We start from the raw sequence: 27,481 nt of genomic DNA, 5'->3' as shown, positions 1-27,481 counted from the left end.
GACCTCAAGTGATCCACCCATCTCAGCCTTCCAAAGTAGCTGGGATTACAGGTGTGAGCCACTGTGCCTGGCCAGAAATGCCATCTTTCTAAATTTGCCTTTCTAGTTAAAATCTTTACTGGGGCAGGAAAAACAACAGTGTTCATATTTCATAAGTTATCTTCTCTTTTGGATTAGAAAGATACAAGAATCACCACAAATGAAGATGTAACGTTTTAAAAATTAAGTAGATTTCATTTTTTTTTCTTTTTTTCTTTCTTTTTTTTTTTTTGAGACAGAGTCTCACTCTGTCACACAGGGTGGAGTGCAGTGGCACGATCTGGGCTCACTGCAACCTCCACCTCCTGGGTTCGAGCCATTCTCCTGCCTCAGCCGCCCTCCCCACCCCGCGCCGAGTAGGTGGGATTACAGGTGCGCACCACCATGCAAAGCTAATTTTTTTTTTTTTTTTTTGGAGACAGAGTCTTACTCTGTGCAATCTTGCTCACTGTAACCTCCGCCTCCCGGGTTCAAGCAGTTCTCCTGCCTCAGCCTCTTGAATAGCTGGGATTATAGGTGTGCGCCACTATGCCTGGCTAATTTTTGTATTTTTGGTAGAGACATGTTGGTCAGGCTGGTCTTGCACTCCTGACCTCAAGTGATCCGCCCACCTCAGCTTCCCAAAGTGTTAGAATTACAGTTGTGAGCCCCCACACCCAGCTATTAGATTTCATTTTCTAAAAGAACATGAAAAGTTGAGATGAGAGAGATATAGAGGATATTTTAAGTAATTTTTTACATCCATATGGTAGATAACTTTCAGCTATAGAGTGCTTTTTTAAAAAGTCCAGTATGAGGCCACATGTGGTGGCTCATGCCTATAATCACAGCACTTTGGGAGGCCGAGGTAGGTGGATCAGGTGAGGTCAGGAGTTCGAGACAAGTCTGGCCAACATGGTGAAACCCCATCTCTCCCCAAAAATACAAAATTTAGTGTGTGTGATGGTGTGTGCCTGTAGTGCCAGCTACTCAGGAGGCTGATATGGGAGAATCGAACCTGAGAGGCAGACGTTGCAGCGAGCTGAGATGGCACCACTGCACTCCAGTCTGAACAACAGAGTGAGACCCTATCTCAGAAAAAAAAAAAAGTCCAGTATGAGTTATTAAGAGCTACATAGTAGTGACATTGTATTCAACAGGTGAAACAACTGGTCATTTAGTACATAGTTTATTTTCTTGTGTGGGTCAAGAACTTGTTTGTGATTGAAACCCAGTCCCTTACAATATTAGAAGTAAATACATTCTCACTCTTAGACTCCTGAAACAGACACATAAATTCTCAGAGTTCTAAGTCTTTATTCATTTTGGTCTTTCTTTTTTTTTTTTTTGAGACGGAGTCTTGCCAGGCTAGAGTGCAGTGGCGTGATCTTGGCTGACTGCAACCTCCGCCTTCCAGGTTCAAGCGATTTTCCTGCCTCAGCCTCCCAAATAGCTGGGACTACAGGCATGTGCTGCCATGCCCAGCTAATTTTTGTGTTTTTAGTAGAGACAGGATTTTACCATGTTGGCCAAGATGGTCTTGATCTCTTAACCTCGTAACCCACCCGCCTTGGCTTCTCAACATTCTGGATTACAGGCGTGAGCCACCACGCCCGGCCTCATTTTGGTGTTTCTAAGAAGGCAGAGAGCTGCCTTTCATTGCCTTGGGCCTTCATAACACATGGGAATTTGGGCAAAAGGGGGTTAGTTTCTATTGTTATAAAAATTTTTGAGGTAGCTATGTGAAAGTTGGCAAGTCATAGTGACAAGGCTTCCTTCAGATTATACAGGTTAGAAAAGTCCGTTCATCTCCAAAATGCCAGACATAAAGGTACATGGATACTTTAATATAGTACTAAGAATATACAATAGAGTTTTAAGGAGTTAAGGCACAGTGGTTATGGTAATCTTGATCCAAATATAGTGTTTTGTTTCCTTTTTAGATTACAGTGTATCTGCAAACTCCAGAATAGTTATTGTCACAGCAGGTGCAAGGCAGCAGGAGGGAGAAACTCGCCTTGCCCTGGTCCAACGTAATGTGACTATCATGAAATCAATCATTCCTGCCATAGTCCATTATAGTCCTGATTGTAAAATTCTTGTTGTTTCAAATCCAGGTGAGTCTTCTCTCTTCCATTCTATTGCATAAGGATGATCTTTCCATACCATTCCTTTAAAAGAATCAGCTTCATTGAGGTACAATAAATTGCACTCATTTAAAGTATATAATGCAATGAATTTTGATAAATGTAATCACTCATGAAACTACCACCATGATCAGGATACAAAACATTTCAGTTACCTCTGAAAGTTTTCTTGTGCCTCTTTGCAGTTCATCTCTCATTCTTCCCTGGCCCCATTTTCTGGAATTTTATATGAATGGAATCATGCTGAATGTAATTTTTTCTACCTGACTTCTTTCACCCAGCATAATTATTTTGGGATTCATCCATATTATTGAGTGTATCATATTGTTCCTTTTTTAGTGCCCAAGTATTCTTTTGTTTATACATTTTTTTTTTTTTTTTTTTTGAGATGGAGTCTTACTCTGTCCCCCAGGTTGGAGTGCAGTGGTGTAATCTTGGCTCAGTGTAACCTCTGCCTCTCAGGCTCAATTGATCCTCCCACCTCAGGCTCCCCAGTAGCTGGGACCACAGGCATGTCCCACCACACCCAGCTAATTTTTGTAGTTTTGGTAGAAGTGGGGTTTCACCATTTTGTCCAGGCTGGTCTGGAACTCCTAAGCTCAGGCAGTCTATTCGCCTTGGCCTCCCAAAGTGCTGGGATTACAGATGTGAGCCACTGCACCCAGCCATTGTTTATACATTTAAATTGCTATTTTATTCATGTGTTTTTTGTTTATTCATCTGTTGAAACATATTGAGGTTATTTCCAGTTTTGGACTATTATGAATGAAACTAGTATCATAATTTGTGTGTAAGTATTTGTGTGGTCATATGTCTTTATTTCTCTTGGGTAAATACCTGGGAGTAACATAGGTAGGTTATATGGTAGGTATATGTTTTACTCTACCAGATATTACCAAACTGGTTGGGCATTGTGGCTCATGCCTGTAATCCTAACACTTTGGGAGGCTGAAGCAGAAGGATCGCTTGAACCTAGGAGTTTGAGACCAGTGTGGGCAACATAGGGAGACCTTGTCTGTACATAAAATAAAGTAAACAAGCTGGGTATGAAGATTGCGTAAGCCTGAGAGGTCTAGGCTGCAGTGAGCTGTGGTTGTGCCATTGCACTACAGCCTGAATGGCAGAGTGAGACCTTGTCTCAAAACAAACAAACAAACAAACAAAAACAGAAACAAACAACCAAAAAAGAAAAAAAAAAAGTTTAAAATTTTAAAATTTTAGCCAATCCAGGCCAGGCATGGTGGCTCACACCTGTAATACCAGCAACACTTTGGGAGCCTAAGGCAGGTGGATTACCTGAGGTCAGGAGTTCAAGACTAGCCTGGCCAGGTAGTAGTGAAACCCCATCTCTACTAAAAATACAAAAATTAGCCGGGCATGGTGGCAGCCGCCTTTAATCTCAGCTACTTGGGAAGCTGAGGCAGGAGAATCACTGGAACCCTGGAGGTGGAGGTTGCAGTGAGCCGAGATCTCACCAGTGCACTCCAGCCTGGGTGACAAGAGCCAGATTCTGTCTCTAAATAAATAAATAAATGAATAAGGCATTGCAGTGGCTTATGCCTATAATCCCAGCACTTTGGGAGGCTGAGGTGGGTGGATCACTTGAGGTCGGGAGTTTGAGACCAGCCTGACCAACATATAGAAACCCCATCTCTATTAAAAATACAAAATTAGCCAGGTGTGTGGTGGTTCATGCCTGTAATTCCAGCTAGTCAAGAGGCTGAGGCAGGAAAATCACTTGAACCTGGGAGGTGGAAGTTGTGGTGAGTCGAGATGGTACCATTGCACTCCGGCCTGGGCAACAAGAGTGAAACTCTGTCTCAAAAAATAAAAATAAATAAAATAAAATAAAAAATTTTAGCCAATCCAGTATCATTGTGTGTGTTTGTGTGTGTGTGTGTGTGTGTTTTGTTTTGTTTTGTTTTTTGTTTTTGAGATGGAGTCTTTCTCTGTCTCCCAGGCTGGAGTGCAGTGGCATGACCTTGGCTCACCACAACCTCCCTGTTGTGGGTTCAAGTGATTCTCCTGTTCAGCCTCCCATGTCGCTGGGACTTCAGGTGCACACCACCACGCCTGGCTAGTTTTTGTATTTGTATTTTTAGTAAAGATGAGGTTACACCATGTTGGCCAGGCTGGTCTCAAACTCCTGACCTCAGGTGATCTGCCTGTCTTGGCCTCCCAAAGTGCCGGGATTACAGGCATGAGCCACCGCGCCCAGCCAGGGTTTTCAAGGTAAACGATCATATCGTCAGCAAACAGGGATAGTGTGACTTCCACTTTACCAATTTGGATGCCCTTTATTTCTTTCTCTTGTCTGATTGCTCTGGCTAGGACTTCCAGTAGTATGTTGAAGAAGAATGGTGAGAGTGGGCATCCTTGTCTTGTTCCTGTTCTCAGAGGGAATGTTTTCAACTTTTCCCCCATTCAGTATTATATTGGCTGTGGGTTTGCCATATATGGCTTTTTTGTTTGTTTGTTTGTTTTTTTGAGACGGAGTCTGGTGCAATCTTGGCTCACTGCAACCTTTACCTCCCGGGTTCAAGCAATTCTCCTGTCTCAGCCTCCCAAGTAGCTGGACCACAGGTGCACATTACCACACCCAGCTATTTTTTGTATTTTTAGTAGAGACAGAGTTTCACCATATTGGCCTGGCTGGTCTTGAACTCCTGACCTCAGGTGATCCACCCGCCTCGGCCTCCCAAAGTGCTGGAATTACAGGTGCGAGCCACCATGCCCGGCCCATAGATGGCTTTTATTCCATTAAGGTATGTCCCTTGTATGCTGATTTTGCTGAGGGTTTTAATCATGAAGGGATGCTGGATTTTGCTGAATGGTTTTTCTGCATCTATTGAGATGATCATGTGATTTTTGTTTTTAATTCTGCTTATGTAGTATATCACGTTTATTGACTTGTGTATGTTGAACCATCCCTGCATCCCTGGTAGGAAACCCACTTGATCATGGTGGATTATCTTTTTGACATGTTGTTGGATTTGGTTAGCTAGTATTTTGTTAAGGATTTTAACATCTATGTTCATGAAGGATATCGGTCTGTAGTTTTCTTTTTTGATTGTGTCCCTCCCTGGTTTTGGTATTAGGGTGATACTGGTGAGAGAATGAATTAGGGAAGGTTCCTTCTTTCTTTCTTTTTTTTTTAAATTTTTTTATTATACTTTAAGTTCTAGGGTACATGTGCATGACGTTTATATCATGTATAACTCCCCAAAGCAATCCCTCCCTTCTCCCCCCTCCCCATGATAGGCCCCAGTGTGTGATGTTCCCCTTCCCGAGTCCAAGTGATCTCATTGTTCAGTTCCCACCTATGAGTGAGAACATGCGGTGTTTGGTTTTCTCTTCTTGTGATAGTTTGCTAAGAATGATGGTTTCCAGCTGCATCCATGTCCCTACAAAGGATGCAAACTCATCCTTTTTTATGGCTGCATAGTATTCCATGGTGTATATGTGCCACATTTTCTTAATCCAGTCTGTCACAGATGGACATTTGGGTTGATTCCAAGTCTTTGCTATTGTGAATAGTGCCGCAATAAACATACGTGTGCATGTGTCTTTGTAGTAGAGTAATTTATAATCCTTTGGGTATATACCCAGTAGTGGATGGCTGGGTCATATGGTACATCTATTTCTAGATCCTTGAGGAATCGCCATACTGTTTTCCATAATGGTTGAACTAGTTTACAATCCCACCAACAGTGTAAAAGTGTTCCTATTTCTCCACATCCTCTCCACACCTGTTTTTCCTGACTTCTTTTTTTTTTTTTTTTTTTTTTTTTTGAGACGGAGTCTCGCTCTGTCGCCCAGGCTGGAGTGCAGTGGCCGGATCTCAGCTCACTGCAAGCTCCGCCTCCTGGCTTCTTAATGATTGCCATTCTAACTGGTGTGAGATGGTATCTCATTGTGGTTTTGATTTGCATTTCTCTGATGGCGAGTGATGATGAGCATTTTTTCATGTGTCTGTTGGCTGTATGGATGTCTTCCTTTGAGAAATGTCTGTTCATATCCTTTCCCCACTTTTTGATGGGGTTGTTTGTTTTTTTCTTGTATATTTGTTTGAGTTCTTTGTAGATTCTGGATATTAGCCCTTTGTCAGATGAGTAGGTTGCAAAAATTTTCTCCCATTCTGTAGGTTGTCTGTTCACTCTGATGGTAGTTTCTTTAGCTGTGCAAAAGCTCTTTAGTTTAATTAGATCCCATGTGTCAATTTTGCTTTTGCTGCCGTTGCTTTTGGTGTTTTAGACATGAAGTCCTTGCCCATGCCTATGTCCTGAATGGTACTACCTAGATTTTCTTCTAGGGTTTTTATGGTATTAGGTCTAACATTTAGTCTCTAATCCATCTTGAATTAATTTTCGTATAAGGGGTAAGGAAAGGATCCAGTTTCAGCTTTCTATTTATGGCTAGCCAATTTTCCCAGCACCATTTATTAAATAGGGAATCCTTTCCCCATTTCTTGTTTCTCTCAGGTTTGTCAAAGATCAGATGGCTGTAGATGTGTGGTATTATTTCTGAGGACTCTGTTCTGTTCCATTGGTCTATATCTCTGTTGTGGTACCAGTACCATGCTGTTTTGGTACTGTAGCCTTGTAGTATAGTTTGAAGTCAGGTAGCGTGACGCCTCCAGCTTTGTCCTTTTGACTAGGATTGTCTTGGCAATGCGGGCTCTTTTTTGGTTCCATATGAACTTTAAAGCAGATTTTTCCAATTCTGTGAAGAAAGTCATTGGTAGCTTGATGGGGATGGCATTGAATCTATAAATAACCTTGGGCAGTATGGCCATTTTCACGATATTGATTCTTCCTATCCATGAGCATGGTATGTTCTTCCATTTGTTTGTGTCCTCTTTGATTTCACTGAGCAGTGGTTTGTAGTTCTCCTTGAAGAGGTCCTTTACATCTCTTGTAAGCTGGATTCCTAGGTATTTTATTCTCTTTGAAGCAATTGTGAATGGAAGTTCATTCCTGATTTGGCTCTCTGCTTGTCTGTTACTGGTGTATAAGAATGCCTGTGATTTTTGCACATTAATTTTGTATCCTGAGACTTTGCTGAAGTTGCTTATCAGCTTAAGGAGATTTTGGGCTGAGACAATGGGGTTTTCTAAATATACAATCATGTCATCTGCAAACAGGGACATTTGACTTCTTCTTTTCCTAACTGGATACCCTTGATTTCTTTCTCTTGCCTGATTGCCCTAGCCAGAACTTCCAACACTATGTTGAATAGGAGTGGTGAGAGAGGGCATCCCTGTCTTGTGCCAGTTTTCAAAGGGAATTTTTCCAGTTTTTGCCCATTCAGTATGATATTAGCTGTGGGTTTGTCATAAATAGCTCTTATTATTTTGAGATACGTTCCATCAATACCGAATTTATTGAGCGTTTTTAGCATAAAGGGCTGTTGAATTTTGTCAAAAGCCTTTTCTGCATCTATTGAGATAATCATGTGGTTCTTGTCTTTGGTTCTGTTTATGTGCTGGGTTACGTTTATTGATTTGCGGATGTTGAACCAGCCTTGCATCCCAGGGATGAAGCCCACTTGATCATGGTGGATAAGCTTTTTGATGTGCTGCTGGATTCGGTTTGCCAGTATTTTATTGAGATTTTGCATCGATGTTCATCAGGGATATTGGTCTAAAATTCTCTTTTTTTGTTGTGTCTCTGCCAGGCTTTCGTATCAGGATGATGTTGGCCTCATAAAATGAGTTAGGAGGATTCCCTCTTTTTCTATTGATTGGAATAGTTTCAGAAGGAATGGTACCAGCTCCTCCTTGTACCTCTGGTAGAATTCAGCTGTGAATCCATCTGGTCCTGGACTTTTTTTGTGGGTAGGCTATTAATTGTTGCCTCAATTTCAGAGCCTGCTATTGGTCTATTCAGGGATTCAACTTCTTCCTGTTTAGTCTTGGGAGAGTGTAAGTGTCCAGGAAATTATCCATTTCTTCTAGATTATCTAGTTGATTTGCGTAGAGGCATTTATAGTATTCTCTGATGGTGTTTGTATTTCTGTGGGGTCGTGGTGATATCCCCTTTATCATTTTTTATTGCGTCTATTTGATTCCTCTCTCTTTTCTTCTTTATTAGTCTAGCTAGCGGTCTGTCAATTTTGTTGATCTTTTCAAAAAACCAACTCCTGGATTCATTGATTTTTTGGAGGGTTTTTTGTGTCTCTATCTCCTTAGTTCTGCTCTGATCTTAGTTATTTCTTGCCTTCTGCTAGCTTTTGAATGTGTTTGCTCTTGCCTCTCTAGTTCTTTTAATTGTGATGTTAGAGTGTCAATTTAGATCTTTCCTGCTTTCTCTTGTGGGCATTTAGTGCTATAAATTTCCCTCTACGCACTGCTTTAAATGTGTCCCAGAGATTCTGGTATGTTGTATCTTTGTTCTCATTGGTTTCAAAGAACATCTTTATTTCTGCTTTCATTTCGTTATGTACCCAGTAGTCATTCAGGAGCAGGTTGTTCAGTTTCCATGTAGTTGAGCGTTTTGATTGAGTTTCTTAGTCCTGAGTTCTAGTTTGATTGCACTGTGGTCTGAGAGACAGTTTGTTATAATTTCTGTTCTTGTACATTTGCTGAGGAGTGCTTTACTTCCAATTATGTGGTCAATTTTGGAATAAGTGCGATGTGGTGCTGAGAAGAATGTATATTCTGTTGATTTGGGGTGGAGAGTTCTATAGATGTCTATTAGGTCCGCTTGGTGCAGAGATGAGTTCAATTCCTGGATATCCTTGTTAACTTTCTGTCTCGTTGATCTGTCTAATGTTGACAGTGGAGTGTTGAAGTCTCCCATTATTATTGTATGGGAGTCTAAGTCTCTTTGTAGGTCTCTAAGGACTTGCTTTATGAATCTGGGTGCTCCTGTATTGGGTGCATATATATTTAGGAGAGTTAGCTCTTCCTGTTGAATTGATCCCTTTACCATTATGTAATGGCCTTCTTTGTCTCTTTTGATCTTTGATGGTTTAAAGTCTGTTTTATGAGAGACTAGGATTGCAACCCCTGCTTTTTTTGTTCTCCATTTGCTTGGTAGATCTTCCTCCATCCCTTTATTTTGAGCCTATGTATGTCTCTGCATGTGAGATGGGTCTCCTGAATACAGCAGACTGATGGGTCTTGACTCTTTATCCAGTTTGCCAGTCTGTGTCTTTTAATTGGAGCATTTAGTCCATTTACATTTAAGGTTAATATTGTTATGTGTGAACTTGATCCTGTCATTATGATATTACTGGTTATTTTGCTCGTTAGTTGATGCAGTTTCTTCCTAGCCTCGATGGTCTTTACATTTTGGCATGTTTTTGCAATGGCTGGTACCGGTTGTTCCTTTCCATGTTTAGGGCTTCCTTCAGGGTCTCTTGTAAGGCAGGCCTGGTGGTGACAAAATCTCTAAGCATATGCTTATCTGTAAAGGATTTTATTTCTCCTTCACTGATGAAACTTAGTTTGGCTGGATATGAAATTCTGGGTTGAAAATTCCTTTCTTTAAGAACGTTGAATATTGGCCCCCACTCTCTTCTGGCTTGTAGAGTTTCTGCCGAGAGGTCTGCTGTTATTCTGATGGGCTTCCCTTTGTGGGTAACCTGACCTTTCTCTCTGGCTGCCCTTAAGATTTTTTCCTTCATTTCAACTTTGGTGAATCTGGCAATTTTGTGTCTTGGGGTTGCTCTTCACGAGGAGTATCTTTGTGGCGTTCTCTGTATTTCCTGAATTTGAATGTTGGCCTGCCCTACTAGGTTGGGGAAGTTCTCCTGGATGATATCCTGAAGAGTGTTTTCCAACTTGGTTCCATTTTCCCCTCACTTTCAGGCACCCCAATCAGATGTAGATTTGGTCTTTTTACATAATCCCATACTTCTTGCAGGCTTTGTTCATTTCTTTTTCTTCTTTTTCTTTTGGTTTCTCTTCTCGCTTCATTTCATTCATTTGATCCTCAGTCGCTGATACTCTTTCTTCCAGTTGATCGAGTCGGTTCCGAAGCTTGTGCATTTGTCACGTATTTCTCGTGTCATGGTTTTCATCTCTGTCATTTCGTTTATGATCTTCTCTGCATTAATTAGTCTAGCTGTCAATTCTTCCACTTTTTTTCAAGATTTTTAGTTTCTTTGCGCTGGGTACGTAATCCTCCTTTAGCTCTGAGAGGTTTGATGGACTGAAGCCTTCTTCTCTCATCTCGTCAAAGTCATTCTCTGACCAGCTTTGATCTGTTGCTGGCGATGGGCTGCGCTCCTTTGCAGGGGGAGATGCGCTCTTATTTTTTGAATTTCCAGCTTTTCTGCCCTGCTTCTTCCCCATCTTTGTGGTTTTATCTGTCTCTGGTCTTTGATGATGGTGACGTACTGATGGGGTTTTGGTATAGGTGTCCTTCCTGTTTGATAGTTTTCCATCTGACAGTCAGAGGACTATCTGTTGGTCTGTTGGAGATTGCTTGAGGTCCACTCCAGACCCTGTTTGCCTGGGTATCAGCAGCAGAGGTTGCCGGAGATAGAATATTGCTGAACAGCGAGTGTACCTGTCTGATTCTTTCTTTGGAAGTTTCCTCTCAGGGGTGACTCCACCCTGTGAGGTGTGGGGTGTCAGACTGCCCCTAGTGGGGGATGTCTCCCAGCTAGGCTACTCAGGGGTCAGGGACCCACCTGAGCAGGCAGTCTGTCCGTTCTCAGATCTCAACCTCCGCGTTAGGAGATCCACGGCTCTCCCCAAAGCTGTCAGACAGAGTCGTTTGCGTCTGCACCGGCCCCCGCTCTTTCCCCTATTAGACTGCAGCTGTGCGCTGTCCGCAGAGGTAGAGTCTACAGAGACAGGCAGGCTTCCTTGAGCTGCTGTGAGCTCCACCCAGTTCGAGCTTCCCAGCGGCTTTGTTTACCTACTTAAGCCTCAGCAATGGCGGGCGCCCCTCCCCCAGCCTCGCTGCTGCCTTGCGGATCCATCGCCGCAGACTTCTGTGTTAGCAGTGAGGGAGGCTCCGTGGGCGTGGGACCCTCCCGGCCAGGTGTGGGATATATTTCCTGGTGTGCCTGTTTCCTTAAAGCGCAGTATTGGGGTGGGAGTTACCCGATTTTCCAGGTGTTGTGTGTCTCAGTTCCCCTGGCTAGGAAAACGGATTTCCTTCCCCCTTGCGCTTCCAGGTGACGATGCCTCGCCCTGCTTCAGCTCACGCTGGTCAGGCTGCAGCAGCTGACCAGCACCGATTGTCCGGCACTCCCTAGAGAGATGACCCCAGTACCTCAGTTGAAAATGCAGAAATCACCGGTCTTCTGTGTCGCTCGCGCTGGGAGTTGGAGACTGGAGCTGTTCCTATTCGGCCATCTTGCTCCGCCCCTCCCACTCTCGGTTCCTTCTTTCTTTGTCTTGTGGAATAGTGTCAAAAGGATTGGTACCAATTCTTCTTTGAATGTCTGGTAGAATTCTGCTGTGAATCTATCTGGTCCTGGACTTCTTTTTGTTGGTAATTTTTAATTACCATTTCATTCTCGCTGCTTGTTATTGGTCTATTCAGGGTATCTAATTATTCCTGATTTAAGCTAGGAAGGTTGTATATTTCCAGAAATTTATCTATCTCTTCTAGGTTTTCTAGTTTATGTGCACAAAGGTGTACATAGTAGCCTTGAATGATCAGTGGTGTCAGCTGTAATATCTCCTGCTTCATTTCTTAATGAGGTTATTTGGATTTGCTCTTCTTTTTTTTTGAAACAGAGTTTTGCTCTTTCACCCAGGCTGGAGTATAAGGGCGCAATTTCGGCTCAATGCAACCTGTGCCTCCCAGGTTCAAGTGATTCTCCCACCTCAGCCTCCCGAGTAGCTGGGATTACAGGTGTCTGCCACCATGCCCAGCTAATTTTTTAATTTTCAGTAGAGATGGGGTTTCATCATGTTGGCCAAGCTCGTCTGGAACTCCTGACCTCAGGTGATCCACCCGTCTTGCCTCCCAAAGTGCTGGGATTACATGTGTGAGCCACTGCACCCGGCCTGCTCTCTTCTTTTCTTGGTTAATCTTGCTAATAGTCTATCAATTTTATTTATCTTTTCAAAGAACCAGATTTTTATTTCATTTATCTTTTGTATTTTTTTGTTTCAATTTCATTTAGTTCTGCTCTGATCTTGGTTATTTCTTTTCTTCTGCTGGGTTTGGGTTTGGTTTGTTCTTGTTTCTCTAGTTCCTTGAGGTGTGACCTTAGATTGTCTGTTTATGGTCTTTCAGACTTTTTGATGTAGGCACTTAGGGCTATACATTTTCCTCTTAGCATCACCTTAGCTGTATCCCAGTGGTTTTGATAGGTTGTATCATTACTGTCATTCAGTTAGAAGAATTTTTAATTTGTATCTTGATTTCATTTTTGGCCCAATGCTTATCCAGTAGCAGGTTATTTAATTTCCATGTATTTGCGTGGTTTGGAAGGTTCCTTTTGGAGTTGATTTCCAGTTTTATTCCACTGTGGTCTGAGAGTGCTTGATATAATTTCAATTTTCTTAAATGTATTGAGGCTCGTTTTATGGCCTATCATATGGTCTATCTTGGAGAAAGTTCCATGTGCTGTTGACTAGAATGTGTATTCTGTGGTTGTTGGATGAAATGTGCTGTATATATATCTGTTAAATCCATTTGTTCCAGGGTATAGTTTAAATCCACTGTTTCTTTGTTGAGTTTCTGTCTTGATGACGTGTCTATTGCTGTCAGCGGAGTATTGAAGTCCCCACTATTATTGTGTTGCTGTCTATCTTATTTCTTAGGTTTATTAGTAAATGTTTTATAAATTTGGGAGCTCCAGTGTTAGGTGCATATACGTTTAGGACTGTGATAGTTTCCTGTTGGAAGAGCCTTTGACCATTATATAATGTCCCTCTTTGTCTCTTTTAACCACTGTTGTTTTAAAGTTTGTTTCGTCTGATACAAGAATCGCTACCCCAGCTTGCTTTTGGTGTCCATTTGCATGAAATGCCTTTTTCCACCCCTTTAGGTTTATGTGAGTCCTTGTATGTTAGGTGAGTCTCCTGAAGACAAGAGATAGTTGGTTGGTTAGTTCTTATCCATTCTACAGTTCTGTATCTTTTAAGTGGCGTTTTTTTTGTTTGTTTTGTTTTGTTTTGTTTGTTTTGTTTTGTTTTTTGAGACGGAGTCTAGCTCTGTCGCCCAGGCTGGAGTGCAGTGGCGTGATCTCGGCTCACTGCAAGCTCCGCCTCCCGGGTTCACGCCATTCTCCTGCGTCAGCCTCGGGAGCAGCTGGGACTACAGGCACCCGCCACCGCGCCCAGCTAATTTTTTTTTTGGATTTTTACTAGAGACGGGGTTTCACTGTGGTCTCGATCTCCTGACCTCGTGATCCGCCCGCCTCGGCCTCCCAAAGTGCTGGGATTACAGGCGTGAGCCACCGCGCCCAGTTTAAGTGTCGTATTTAGGCCATTTACATTCAGTGTTAGTATTGAAATGCGAGATACCATTGTATTCATCATGCTTTTCATTGCCTGTGTACTTTGGGTTTTTGTTTGTTTTTGCATTTTAACTTGTGTTTTTGTTTTATAGGTCCTGTGTGATTTATGCTTTAAGAAAGTTCTGGGCCAGGCACAGTGGCTCATGCCTGTAATCCCAGCATTTTGGGAGGCCATGGTGGGTGGATCACCTGAGGTCAGGAGTTCAAGACCAGCCTGCCCAATGTAGTGAAACCCTGTGTCTACTAAAAACACAAAAATTAGCTGAGCATGGTGGTGGGCACCTGTAATCCCAGCTACTCGGTAGGCTGAGGTAGGAGAATTGTTTGAACTTGGGAGGCAGAGGTTGCCGCGAGCTGAGATCATGCCACTGCACTCCAGCCTGGGCGACAGAGTGAGACTCCATCTCAAAAAAAGGAAAGAAATAAATTTTTTTAAAAAAAGAGGTTCTGTTTTGATGTGTTTCCAGGATTTGTTTCAAGATTTAGAGCTCCATCAGTTCTTATAGTGGTGGCTTGGTAGTGGCAAATTCTCTCAGCATTTGTTTGTCTGAAAATGACTGTATCTTTCCTTCATATATGATTCTTAGTTTCACTGGATACAACATTCTTGGCTGATAATTGTTTTGTTTGAGGAGGCTGAAGATAGGGCCCCAATCCCTTCTAGGTTGTGGGGTTTCTGCTGAGAAATCTGCTGTTAATTTGATAGGTTTTCCTTTATAGGTTACCTGGTACTTCTGTCTCACAGCTCTTAAGATTCTTTCCTTTGTCTTAACTTTGGGTAACCTAATGACAGTGTGCTAAGCAAGGATCTTTTTGTGATGAATTTCCCAGGTGTTCTTTGTGCTTCTTGTATTTGCATGTCTAGGTCTCTAGCGAGGCCAGAGAGGTTTCCCTTGATTATCTCCCCAAATACCAAATATGTTTTCTAAGCTTTTAGAATTGTCTTCTTCCTCAGGAACACTGATTATTCTTAGGCTTGGTTGTTTATTGTAATCCCAGACGTCTTGGAGGCTTTGTTCATACCTTCTTATTCTTTTTCTTTGTCTTTGTTCGATTGGGTTAATTTGAAGACCTTGTGTTCGAGCTCTGAATTTCTTTCTTCTACTTGTTCAATTCTATTGCTGAGACTTTCCAGAGCATTTCACAAATCTAAAAGTGTGTCCAAAGTTTCCTGAATTTTTGATTGTTTTTTCTTTAAGCTACTTATTTAGGTGAATATTTCTCCCTTCACTTCTTGTATCATTTTTTGGATTTCCTTGCATTGGGCTTCACCTTTCTCTGGTCCCTCCCTGATGAGCTTAATAGCTAACCTCCTGAATTATTTTTCAGGTAAACTAGGGATTTCTTCTTGGTTTGGATCCATTTCTGGTGAACTAGTGTGATTTTTGGGGGGTGCTGACCAATCTTATTTTGTTATATTACCAAGGTTGCTTTTCTGGTTCCTTCTTAGCCTCCCAAGTAGCTGGGAATGTGGGTGTGTGCCACCATGTCTGGCTAATTTTTGTATTTTTTGGTAGAGACTGTTTCACCATGTTGGCCAGGCTGGTTTCAAAGTCTTGGCCTCAGGTGATCCGCCCACCTAAGCCTCCTAAAGTGCTGGGATTACAGGCATGAGCCCCCACACCTGGCCAGTGATTTGCTTCACTTTGTAGTAAATCTGTGTTTGACTCTAAAACAATTCATCTATCTATTCAGGAAAAAAAATTTTTTTTTAAGTTACACTGAATCTTTTTCTAACATGAAATTTTTCTTCTTAGTGGATATTTTGACATATGTAGTCTGGAAGATAAGTGGCTTGCCTATAACTCGTGTAATTGGAAGTGGTTGTAATTTAGACTCTGCCCGTTTCCGTTACCTAATTGGAGAAAAGTTGGGTGTCCACCCTACAAGCTGCCATGGTTGGATTATTGGAGAACATGGTGATTCTAGCGGTAAGTATAAATCTATTATTATTATGTGACTACCCTTCTTATCTCTAATAATGCTTATTTCCTTTAAAGTTTTTTTTTTCCTGATATTAATATAGTTGTATAAGTTTCATTTTGTTGGTACTTTCCTGGTGTAACTTTTACTGTTCCTTTACTTTCAATCTTTTGCATCATTGATTTAGCTATCTTTCATAAAATAGTCCACAAAACATATAGCTGTTTTAAAGTTAATATGAGTGTTTCTCTTATCTGTAATACATTTTTATTTATTGTGTTTTTTTTAAACAGCTTTATTAAGACATAATTCATGATATGGTTTGGATCTGTGTCCCTGCCCAAATCTCTTGTTGAATTGTAATCTCCAGTGTGGGAGCTGGGGCCTAGTGGGAGGTGGTTGGATCATGAAGGCAGGTTCTCATGGTTTAACACCATCCGCCTTGGTACTGTTTCCACAATAGTGAGTTCTCGTGAGGTCTGGTTGTTTAAAAGTGTGTGGCACCACCTCCCCTCTCCCTCCTTCTCCTGCTGTAGCCATATAAGACACTCCTGCTTCCCTTTCACCTTCTTTCGTGATTGAAAGTTTCCTGAGACCTCGCAGGAAGCCAAGCAGATGCCAGCATTGTGCTTCCTGTACAGCTTGCAGAATTGTGAGCCAGTTAAATCTCTTTTCTTTGTAAGTTGCCCAGTCTTAGGTATTTCTTTATAGCAATGTGAGAATGGACTAATACAATTCACATACCATAAAAATCAACCAGCAAAATATAGAATTCTTGAGTTTCTGATATATTCACAGGATTGTACTAACATCACCACAATCTAAATACAGAATATTTTCATCAGCCCAAAATGAAATCCACATTCTTTCCACTACCCTAGCCCCAGGCAACCACTAATCTACTTTCTCACTCTGTATATTTATTTATTCCAGAGTTTTCATGTAAATGAAATAATATGTGATTTTAACTCTTGAGGCCACACGAACCTCTCTTTTTACTGAATTTAAATACTTAGTCTCTGCTACATGGTTAAAACTTTATACTTTTTACAGTGTTCCTTAATTGTGTCATGTATGTAAATCTTTCCATCATGGCAGTAAACCAATTGAGAATAAAGACTATTTGTTCAAGCATTCATTCATTTATTCAAAACATTTAAAGTGCCCTTTTCTTTGTAATCCAAGAGCCATAATATAACAAATACTTTGATTTGATTTGGACAAATATTTCTTCAACCAGAGCCTTACTTTGACCCTGTTGGCTTGTGTTATTGTCCTAACACAGTTATTTTTCCTGAAGGTCATTAAAACTAATTTTCTCTGGTATATTTTAATTTCTCACATTTAATATTCTATAACTTTATTTTTAGAAAATGGTATATTCTGATTAGTATTAATTTGAACATATTTAGTATTCTATTTAGCATGATTTTTCTGTTTACTTTCTCTTTTTCTGCCTTCCATTGGATCTACTTTCTCTGATTTCCTCTAATACTTTGGATTATACACTTACCTTGTAAATGGTTATCTGTAAATTTTTAACATTAATACTTGATCTCAGATGATAAATTTATTTACTGTCCTTTGGGGATAATACAAAGATCTGGTTTTTTTTTTTTTTTTTTTTTTTTTTGAGACAGTTTTGCTCTTGTTGCGCAGGCTGGAGTGCAATGACGCGATCTCAGCTCACCACAACCTTCGCCTCCTGGGTTCAAGCAATTCTCCTGCCTCAGCCTCCTGAGCAGCTGGGATTACAAGCATGTGCCACCACACCCAGCTAATTTTGTATTTTTAGTAGAGACAGGGTTTCACCATGTTGGTCAGGCTGGTCTTGAACTCCTGACCTCTAGTGATCCACCCACCACAGCTTCCCAAAGTGCTGGGATTACAGGCATGAGCCATGGCGCCGGGTCCCGATAATACAAAGATCTTAGAATGCTTTTAGTTTGATCATCCTCTTTTTTATGATGTTGACACCATCCTCTTTCTGTCATACATGTAATTATTAATTCCTTTTCTGTATCTGTACTGTTCTTATATCCCTCAAACTAGTTATAATTATTATTAATAGTTAATACTTGTTTCGATTCAAGTACAGGTTTGCCCGTTGTGTTGCTTATCTTTATTTTATCCATCTAACTTCTTTGCCTGGGTTCAATTTACTTCTTCCTGAACTCTATCCCATTGGTGTTGTTTATATGACTGTTTTAGCCTCACCTTATTCTGGAATGACAGGTTAATTGGATGTGAGACTCTAGATTGACAGTTATTCCTCCTTGGCTCTTTTTTACTATTGAGAAGTATGGTATTAATTTGGTATTCTTTTCCCTCTAATTGTTTATATTTTATCAGTCCTTTTCTTTGTTTATACTGCATTTTGCATATTGCTTAAAAATATGTATGTTGCTTAAAAATGCCTCCTATACCACACAATTATAAATAAATTCTACTACATATTTTCTAACAACTTTATAATTTTATTTCTTACATTTCCCTCTTTTATGCATTTGAAACCTATTTTTATGTATGGTGTAAGGTGGTGTTTTAGGCCTTTTTTGTGTTGCGGTAAAGAAATACCTGGCCAGGGCCAGGCACGGTGGCTCACGCCTGTAATCCCAGCACTTTGGGAGGCTGAGGTGGGCGGATCACAAAGTCAGGAGATGGAGACCATCCTGGCTAACACGGTGAAACCCCATCTCTACTAAAAATACAAAAAGTTAGCCAGGCATGGTGGTGGGTGCCTGTAGTCCCAGCTACTTGGGAGGCTGAGGCTGGAGAATGGTGTGAACCTGGGAGACGGAGCTTGCAGTGAGCCAAGATCGTGCCACTGCATTCTAGCCTGGGCGACAGAGTGAGACTCTGTCTCAAAAAAAAAAAAAAAAAAAGAAAAGAAAGAAAGAAAGAAAGAAAGAAAAAGAAATACCTGACAAGGAGTCGTGGCTCATACCTGTAATCCCAGCACTTTTGGAGGCCAAGGCATGTGGATTACTTGAGGCCAGGAGGTTAAGACCAGCCTGGCCAACATAGCAAAACCCCATCTCTACTAAAAATACAAAAAAACGCTGGGTGTGGTGGCACACACCTGTAATCCCAGCTGCTTGGGAGGCTGAAACAGAAGAATCCCTTGAATCTGGGAGGTGGAGGTTGCAGTGAGCCAAGATCAAGCCACTACGCTGCAGCCTGGATGAAAAAGATGAAAAAAAAAAAAAAAAGAAATACCTGAGGCTGAGCAATTTGTAAAGAAAAGAGGTTTAATTTAGCTTGTGCTTCTGCAGGTTGTACAGGCATGGCTCCAAGATATGCTCTTGATGAGGGCCTCAGGAAGCTTACAATCATGGCAGAAGGCAAAGGAGGAGTAGATGTGTCACATGGTGAGGGCGGAAACAAGAGAGAGAGAGGAAGTGCCATACGCTTTGAAACAACCAGATCTCACATGAACGCAGAGTGAAAACTCACTCATCAACAGGGGTCCCACCTCCAACGCTAGGGGTTACATTTCAACATGACATTTGGAGGGGACAAACATCTGAACCATATCAAGTGGCAAACCTAACTTAAAAAGATAACACTGAATTCAAACTCCTGACGCAATATTGGGAAGAAGAGTTTATTTTAACATCTGTATTTTTTAGTGCCCTTATGGAGTGGGGTGAATGTTGCTGGTGTTGCTCTGAAGACTCTGGACCCTAAATTAGGAACAGATTCAGATAAGGAACACTGGAAAAATATCCATAAACAAGTTATTCAAAGGTAATAGTCCCTATTAAGTTTCTTAATGCCTTAATAATCAGTCTTAAGAATACATATCACAGACAAAAATCAAATAGTTGATCTTTGCCTTTTGTCAGATAAATAACTCTAGTCTTCTGAAAAATCACTAAATTCAGACTTATACATAGCTTTCTTTTTGGGGGCATTTGTCAAAAAGAAAAAGTACTTATTATTTCACAACTCATATATTTGAGAGTAATAAAAGCATAGTGATTATGACAATGGACTTTGGAGCCAGGTTGTCCAGGTTTGAAACCTTCATCATTTATTAGTGATATGATATTGGGAAATTACTTAAAATATCAGAAGTTGTTTACTCATCTTCAAAATGGTGATAATTATAGAACCTACTTTACAGGGCTACTATAGAGAGTAAATAAGTTAGTACTATTTTATGTAAAATGCTAGAACCATGCCAAGAACTTATTAAATGTTCATCATTTGACTAGATGAAACATTAAGCTAATGCAGATGATCAGAAATCAATATGGTTTTCTTATAAGTGAAGCATCTGACTCCATATGTATTAGCCTTAACAGCACGCAGGATTATTCTTCATGCTTTAGTCAAGAGTCAAGTTACATATTAATAGAAGTTATAGAACTTAAAAATTGGCTGGGTGGGGGGTGGCTCACACCTGTAATTCCAGCACTTTGGGAGGCCAAGGCGGGTGGATCACCTGAGGTCAGGAGTTCGAGACCAGCCTGACCAACATGGTAAAACCCTGTATCTAAAAATACAAAAATTAGATGGGTGTGTTGATGGGTGCCTGTAATCCCAGGTACTTGGGAGGCTGAGGCAGGAGATCACTGGAACCCAGGAGGCAGAGGTTGCAGTGAGCCAAGACAGCACCATTGCACTCCAGCCTGAGTGACAAAGAGTGAAACTCCATCTCAAAAAAAAGAAGTTAAAAATAACTTTTGGATGTTCACAGCTTGGAATATTGAACTTAACAAAAACCACAAGTCTACTATATGTATACTTATGATAAAACCCTACAAAAATGTGTAAGAGACCGGGCGTGGTGACTCACACCTATAATCCCAACACTTTGGGAGGCCAAGGTGGGCAGATCACCTGAGGTCAGGAGTTCGAGACCAGCCTGGCCAACATGGTGAAACCCGTCTCTACTAAAAAAATAAATAAATAACAAAAATTAGCCAGGTGTGGTGGTGTGTGCCTGTAATCCCAGCTACTTGGGAGGCTGAGCCATGAGAATTGCTTGAACCCAGGAGGCGGAGGTTGCAGTGAGCCAAGATTGTGCCACTGCACTCCAGCCTGGGCAACAGAGCAAGACTCTGTCTCAGAAAAAAAAAATATATATATATAAAACAAAATAATAGGCTGGGTGCAGTGGCTCATGTCTGTAATCCCAGCATTTTGGGAGACCGAGGTGGGCCGATCATGAGGTCAGGAGATCAAGACCATCCTGACCAACATGTTGAAACTCTGTTCCTACTAAAATATACACACACACAAAAAATTAGCCGGCTCTGGTGGTGCGCACCTGTAATCCCAGCTACTCAGGAGGCTGAGGCAGGAGAATCGCTTGAACCTGGGAGGCAGCGGTTGCAGTGAGCTGAGATCTCACAACTGCACTCCAGGCTGGCGACAGAGCAAGACTCTGCCTCAAAGAAAACAAACAAACAAAATAAAAATAAAACAAAAATGTGTAAGAATTAGGGCAGAGACTAAAAAGTCACATAATATAACAAAAAAGTGATCATGGGTGAGTTTTTATTCTCTTAAATGCCTTTTAGTTTTAAAAGTTTATATAATTTTATTTTTGGTTATAAAAAGTAACATGGCAATGTGTATGAGTACAGAGCTTCAGTTTGGGAAGATGAAAACATTTGAGAGAGGATAGTGGTAATGACTGCATAGCAGTGTTAATGTACTTAATGCCACTAAATTGTATACTTAAAAAATTGTTAAGATGATAAATTTTACCACAGTTAAAAAAGCAGTTAAGGCTGGGTGCAGTGGCTAACATCTATAATCCCAACACTTTGGGAGGCTGAGGTAGGAGGATTGTTTGAGGCCAGGAGTTTCATATCAGCTGGGGCAACAGAGTGAGATCATGTCTCCACAAAAAATTTTTAAAAATTAGCCAGGCATGGTAGTATGCCTGTAGTCCCAGCTACTGGGGTACCTGAGGCAGGAAGCTCACTTGAGCCCAGGAGTTGTAGGCTCAACTCAAACTAGCAGAGGTATGATCACACCACTGCACACTAGCCTGGACAGCAGAGAAAGATCCTGTCTCTCTAAAAAAAAATAAAAATAAAAATAAAAAAATTTAAAAAATAAAATTAAAAAATTAACTAGGTGTGGTGTTGCATACCTGTAGTCTTAGCTACCTGGGAGGTTGAGACGGGAGGATTACTTGAGCCCAGGAATGCCAGGTTGCAATGAACAATGATAGTCCACTGCATTTCAACCTGGGCAATAGAGTGAGACCTTGTCTCTTAAAGAAAACAAAAACAAAAAACCAAACAACAACAATATTAAAAGTATATAGCCACTAATTGTCTGAAATTCAGACTGTCCAACTCACAGGACATAATAGGTTTTCACCTAGCATTAAGTTTATCTAGCATGATGAAAGGATACCAGGAAGAAAACACAGTATAGCATATCAGTATCTTCTTTAGAAGGTATTTCAATGTGGCCAGGTGTGTTGGCTCATGCCTGTAATCCCAGCACTTTGGGAGGCTGAGGTGTGTAGATCACTTCATAAGGTCAGAAGTTTGAGACCAGCCTGGCGCAACATGGTGAAACCCTGTCTCTACTAAAAATACAAAAATTAGCTGGGCTTGGTGGCAGGCGCCTGTAATCCCAGCTATTCGGGAGGCTGAGGCATCACTTGAACCCGGGAGCTGGAGGTTGCTGTGGGCTGAGATCACGCCACTGCACTCCAGCCTGGGTAACAGAGGGAGACTCCGTCTAAAAACAAAACAAAACAAAACAAAACAACAGTATTGCAATGCTTAGGTGTAGCTTCTAGGCCCTGTCACTGCATGGGGCACACTCAGTTATAAAGGAGGAAGCTGACATGGGGGCAGACTTCCCCAAGGCAGGAAAGCGGCTGCCTTTGGTTCTCAACGTTTTTTGTTTGTTTGTTTGTTTGTTTGTTTTTAATTGCAAAAGAAGGAAATTCTCAACAGTTCTTATGTGCACTTCTTGTTACATAGCCCTCAGAGTCTGCATACTTGATCCCAGTCCTGCTAGTCCTGATACAACGCACAAATCAGTGGTTTCATAAAATCCAGTGCTGACAACCTAGTTCTATTATAGTTAATAGTCCACATTTTTCTTAACTAATTTTTATGTCTAGAAAACTATGTTGCCTGAACTCAAACTCAAGGTTATCTTCCCAGTTACTTCTGGCTTTTTCGAAAGGGCTCATATCCCTTTACCCTTGGTACCTTTCCATGACCTCAGATTATTATCTTTGTATCATATATTCTTCAGAGTTCATTTGACAAACATTTCTTCAATATCTTATAAATAGGAAAAGACAAGTTAGTACATCTACAACCACTAGAATCTATTAAGATACAGTAGTTAAACAGAATCCCTCACAATGTTTTGGTAATTCTTAACCAACTAGACTGTCTTTTCTCCCCCTCTGTCATTTACTATCACTTGTGTCTTATTAAAGGTATTGATACACACTTTAAATCACATGTTTTATCTCTCTCTCTTTTTTTTTTTTTTTTGAGACAGAGTCTTGCTCTGTTGCCTAGGCTGGAGTGCAGTAGTGCACTTTTGGCTCACTACAACCTCTGCCTCCTGGGTTCAAGTGATTCTCGTGCCTCAGCCTCCCGAGTAGCTGGGACTACAGGAGTGCACCACCACACCTGGCTAGTTTTTGTATTTTTAATAGAGACAGGGTTTCACCATGTTGGCCAAACTGGTCTCAAACTCCTGACCTCAGGTGATCTGCCCGTCTTGGCCTTCCAAAGCTACCATGTTCGCCCTGTTTTTATATTTCTTTTTTTTTTTTTTTTTTTTTTTTTGAGACGGAGTCTCGCTCTTCCGCCCGGCTGGAGTCCAGTGGCCGGATCTCAGCTCACTGCAAGCTCCGCCTCCCGGGTTCACGCCATTCTCCTGCCTCAGCCTCCGAGGAGCTGGACTACAGGCGCCCGCCACCTCGCCCGGCTAGTTTTTTGTATTTTTTTAGTAGAGACGGGGTTTCACCGTGTTAGCCAGGATGGTCTTGATCTCCTGACCTTGTGATCCGCCCGCCTCGGCCTCCCAAAGTGCTGGGATTACAGGCTTGAGCCACCGCGCCCAGCCCTGTTTTTATATTTCTAAAGCAAATGTATTTCTTCTTTTGGCCAAACTATTTCCGTAAGTATCACATCAATCAAAAGTTTTAGGTCAGTTTACCAAAATACCTTTTACTTTGGTAATCATTTTGGTATGTTTTATTTTCTTAAATTCTCTTAAGGGAACCTACAAATGCTTTGTTTCACCAAAAAGCTTTGATTGAGAGTTTAAATTAATCCCTAGAAAAGACAATATGTGTTAATATTACGGTATCTTTTCCTATCCTTCTCAAAAAAAAAGTCCCTTATCCCCATATATTTTCAGCTATAGGGGCCAGGAGACCAGTCTCCAATAAATGCGGGGATCTAACTGGTCTGGAGGCACATCCGTACCCCTCACCCACTAAGGAATCTGTGTTAACCAATAGTGGTTTCCAAGTGTTATGGAGCAGTCCATCTACCTCCCGTAGGGATGTCACAGTGTTGGTCTTTTATCTACCCAGTGACTTAATAATTGTACCACAGAGAATGGTAGTTCTTTCTTTTTTTCTTTCTTTCTTTTATTTATTTCTTTTTTTTTTTTTTGAGACAGGGTCTGGCTCTGTCATCCAGGCTAGAGTGTAGTGGCTTGATCTTGGCTTACTGCAACCTCTGACTTCCAGGCTCAAGCCATCTTCACACCTTAGCCTCCTGAGTAGCTGGCAATATAGGTGCATGCCACCATGCCTGGCCACTTTTTGTATTTTTAGTAGTGGTGGGGTTTCACTATGTTGCCCAGGCTGGTCTCAAACTCCTGAGCTAAAGCAATCCACCCACCTCGGCCTCCCAAAGTGTTGGGATTACAGGTGTGAGCCACTGCACTCGGGCAGTTCCTTTTTAACTTGAGACACTTGCTTTAAGGGAACAAGGATTAAGATCACATTTCCCATTGAAGTCCTGTATGATTTGAATACCAAATATTCCAATGTGTTTCAGATCAGTACTTATCACTATTGGTCCTCTCAACTCTGCAGTATCTAAAATTAAATTATTTTCCTCTTGATCATTTCGCAGAGGATCTATAATTATAAACAATCTTCAGGGTGTTGCTAATATTTATCTAAAAACTACTCAGCTCTTTTTACACAACAGCCTCTGATTTGCTAGTGTCTAACCAATTGCAGAGGAATGACATCATGATTTAATAGGATGTCCTTACTGGTTCCCAAGAGGGCATTTGGTTTACAATGTGTATCAGTTTTTGTCTTAAAGTACCAGCCTTGAAACTGTTTCTTCTGTTTGCTCCCTTTACCTTTCTTTTACAACAGCAGTTTTATTTTCATCAAGATGGTTAATAACAACTAAAGGATTATGTTTTTAGCCATTCTCAACTTTCTTCTCTTTCTCTATCCCTTTTGTTAATACCCGAGAGGATAAATCTGTTATCCAGATTCAACTGGTGAGATTTGTCCCCAGTTATCTACTGTAGAGCTTTCTTTACTTCAACTCATAGACAGTATGCTGTCTATGCTGTCAGTCAGGTGCCAGCAGACCCTCTTTCCCTTTCCTTTTACTTACCTCCAGAGTCTTGGCCATATAGAATTGAGGGTCTAAAAGTACTTTTGTCATCAAAAGTATTGCATGGCCTCTGATAGTGGCCCTGATTTTGGACTGATAGTCAAATCATAGGACACTATTGTAGGAACAGTCTAGGCCCAACCTCCGGTGCTCAGGTGGTGTGTGTGTATATATATACACACACACACACACACACACACATATATACACATATACATATATATATGTCTTTGGCAACCAAGTGTGTTATGTGCATTCCTGGGGCTTTAAAACTGGGTAGTTAGTTGTAAGACCTCCTCATATGAATGATATGCTGTGCAGTCTGTGCTTTTTGTCCTATAGCCTTTCTAAAAGTTAAATAAACTTAGTGCTAAATTAAACCCTCTTTGTCCAGTGAATTTGACTGTCAGTCCAAACCTGAGGCGGCCACTATTTGTAGCAATGCAAATATATAATAAATATGAATTGTAGGAAATAAGAAAATTCAGATAGGCATAAAGAAGACTCACCTGTAAGGCTGTCTTGTAAAAATAATCACTATTAATAACTTGGTGGCTTGATTCAACTCTAAAGTTTGTATAAAAATTTATATTTTTTATAAGCCAGAGATAAGAAAGTGCATAATGTTTAGTATTGTGGTATTTTCCTTTGAAAATGTATCATAAATATTTTCCATATTCATTTATTATTGACTTAGTGGTATATTCTTAGGAAAGATATATACACACAACTTACAACTATATACATTTACATTGGCAAACTAGTAACAATTTTTTTTTGTTGGACAGAGTCTCACTGTCACCCAGGCTGGAGTGCAATGGTATAGTCTAGGCTCACTGCAACCTCTGACCCCCAGGTTCAAGTGATTCTCCTGCCTCAGCTTCCCGAGTAGCTGAGACTACAGGCACGTGCCACCACACCCAGCTAATTTTTGTATTTTTAGTAGAGATGGGGTTTCGCTGTGTTGGCCAGCATTGGCCAGGCTGGTCTTGAACTTCTGACCTCATGATCCGCCCACCTCGGCCTCCCATAGTGCTGGGATTGCAGGTGTGAGCCACTGACCCTGGCCACTAGTAACAATTTTAAACAGTTCAAGAGATATATATGGTAACTTTCAAGGTGATTAGTTTCTATGTTGCATATCTAAGCAACAATACAAAAAATATTAAAAGCTAGTTTCAACTTGAGTGGCACATTTGTCCTACTATTCTGCCTTTATGATAAAGAAAAAAAAGGGTGAATTAATTTTTACTTAAAGTAAGTAGGCTGGGCATGGTGGCTCATATCTGTAATACCAGCACTCCGGGAAACCGAGGCGAGCAGATTGCTTGAGCTCAGAAGTTCAAGACCAGCCTGGGCAACATGGCGAAACCCCGTATCTACAAAGAACACAAAAATTAGCCAGGCATGGTGGCTCATGCCCGTGCTCCCAAGTAGCTACTTGGGAAGCTGAGGAGGGAGGATCGCATGAGCCCAGGAGGCAGAGGTCGCAGTGAGCCATGATCACACACCACTGCCCTCCAGCCTGGGCAAGGAAGCAAGACCCTGTCTATAATAATAATAATAATGATAATCAATAAAAAAGTAAATAAAGTATGTAGTGAAGTTTTATGAGACCAGTACAAAAAGTTTTGTTGCCTGTTTATAAATTCTGTAAGAAATCTATGAGAACATTTTAATACAATTGCATTGACATGTAGATTACTTCAAAATGGATGCTTGAAGAATATTATGTTTTCTCTGGGCTGATTTATTATGAATTTGATTTTCTTACTTTCTACAACTGTAGTGCCTATGAGATTATCAAGCTGAAGGGGTATACCTCTTGGGCTATTGGACTGTCTGTGATGGATCTGGTAGGATCCATTTTGAAAAACCTTAGGAGAGTGCACCCGGTTTCCACCATGGTTAAGGTAGGCTTAAATTAAATCTTCATTTATCATTCTTTCCTTTAATATTTATTGAGTCACTACTATATGCCAGGCAGTGTACAAGATGTTGAGGATATAATAGTGAATAAAAAATACAGAGAACTTGACCTCAGGTCAGGTCAAAAAAATACAGATACCTTGACCTAAGGAAGGGAATCCTGAAAGAGAACCAGGTTTGAAGATCATGTTTACAGTTTTGGACACAGTTTTGAGCCCTGGCATGTAAACAGTGTGAAGCCAACTCAAACTAGCTTATGCAAAAAGAAAATTTATCGACTTATGTAACTGAAATGCCAAGGAGGCCTGATTCTGGTACTCAAACTATAGTATGAGAGCTGTCTTTTCTCTCCATTCTCTTGGCTCATCTTTTTCCTCTATTGGCTTCCAACTCATGCAAACTTTTTCCATGGGGCAACAAAGACAGCTCCCA

General features: G+C 41.0%; 1 protein-coding gene across 2 annotated transcripts in view; it reads left to right on the top strand.

The window, feature by feature from the left end:
• LDHC (lactate dehydrogenase C) overlaps nt 1–27,481 on the top strand; it is a 53,881-nt gene that overhangs the window by 16,444 nt on the left and 9,956 nt on the right. For both annotated transcript variants that reach the window (XM_033207804.1, XM_033207805.1), the window contains exons 4-7: nt 1,962–2,135; nt 15,356–15,529; nt 19,154–19,271; nt 26,910–27,033. In XM_033207804.1, coding sequence (XP_033063695.1) covers nt 1,962–2,135; nt 15,356–15,529; nt 19,154–19,271; nt 26,910–27,033 — 590 coding nt within the window. The remainder of the gene's footprint in view (nt 1–1,961; nt 2,136–15,355; nt 15,530–19,153; nt 19,272–26,909; nt 27,034–27,481) is intronic.

This window comes from Trachypithecus francoisi, unplaced genomic scaffold, assembly GCF_009764315.1.
Source record: "Trachypithecus francoisi isolate TF-2019V2 unplaced genomic scaffold, Tfra_2.0 Lachesis_group8, whole genome shotgun sequence".
Classification (NCBI taxonomy): Eukaryota; Metazoa; Chordata; class Mammalia; order Primates; family Cercopithecidae; genus Trachypithecus; species Trachypithecus francoisi.
This window is presented reverse-complemented; position numbering and strand designations above follow the sequence as displayed.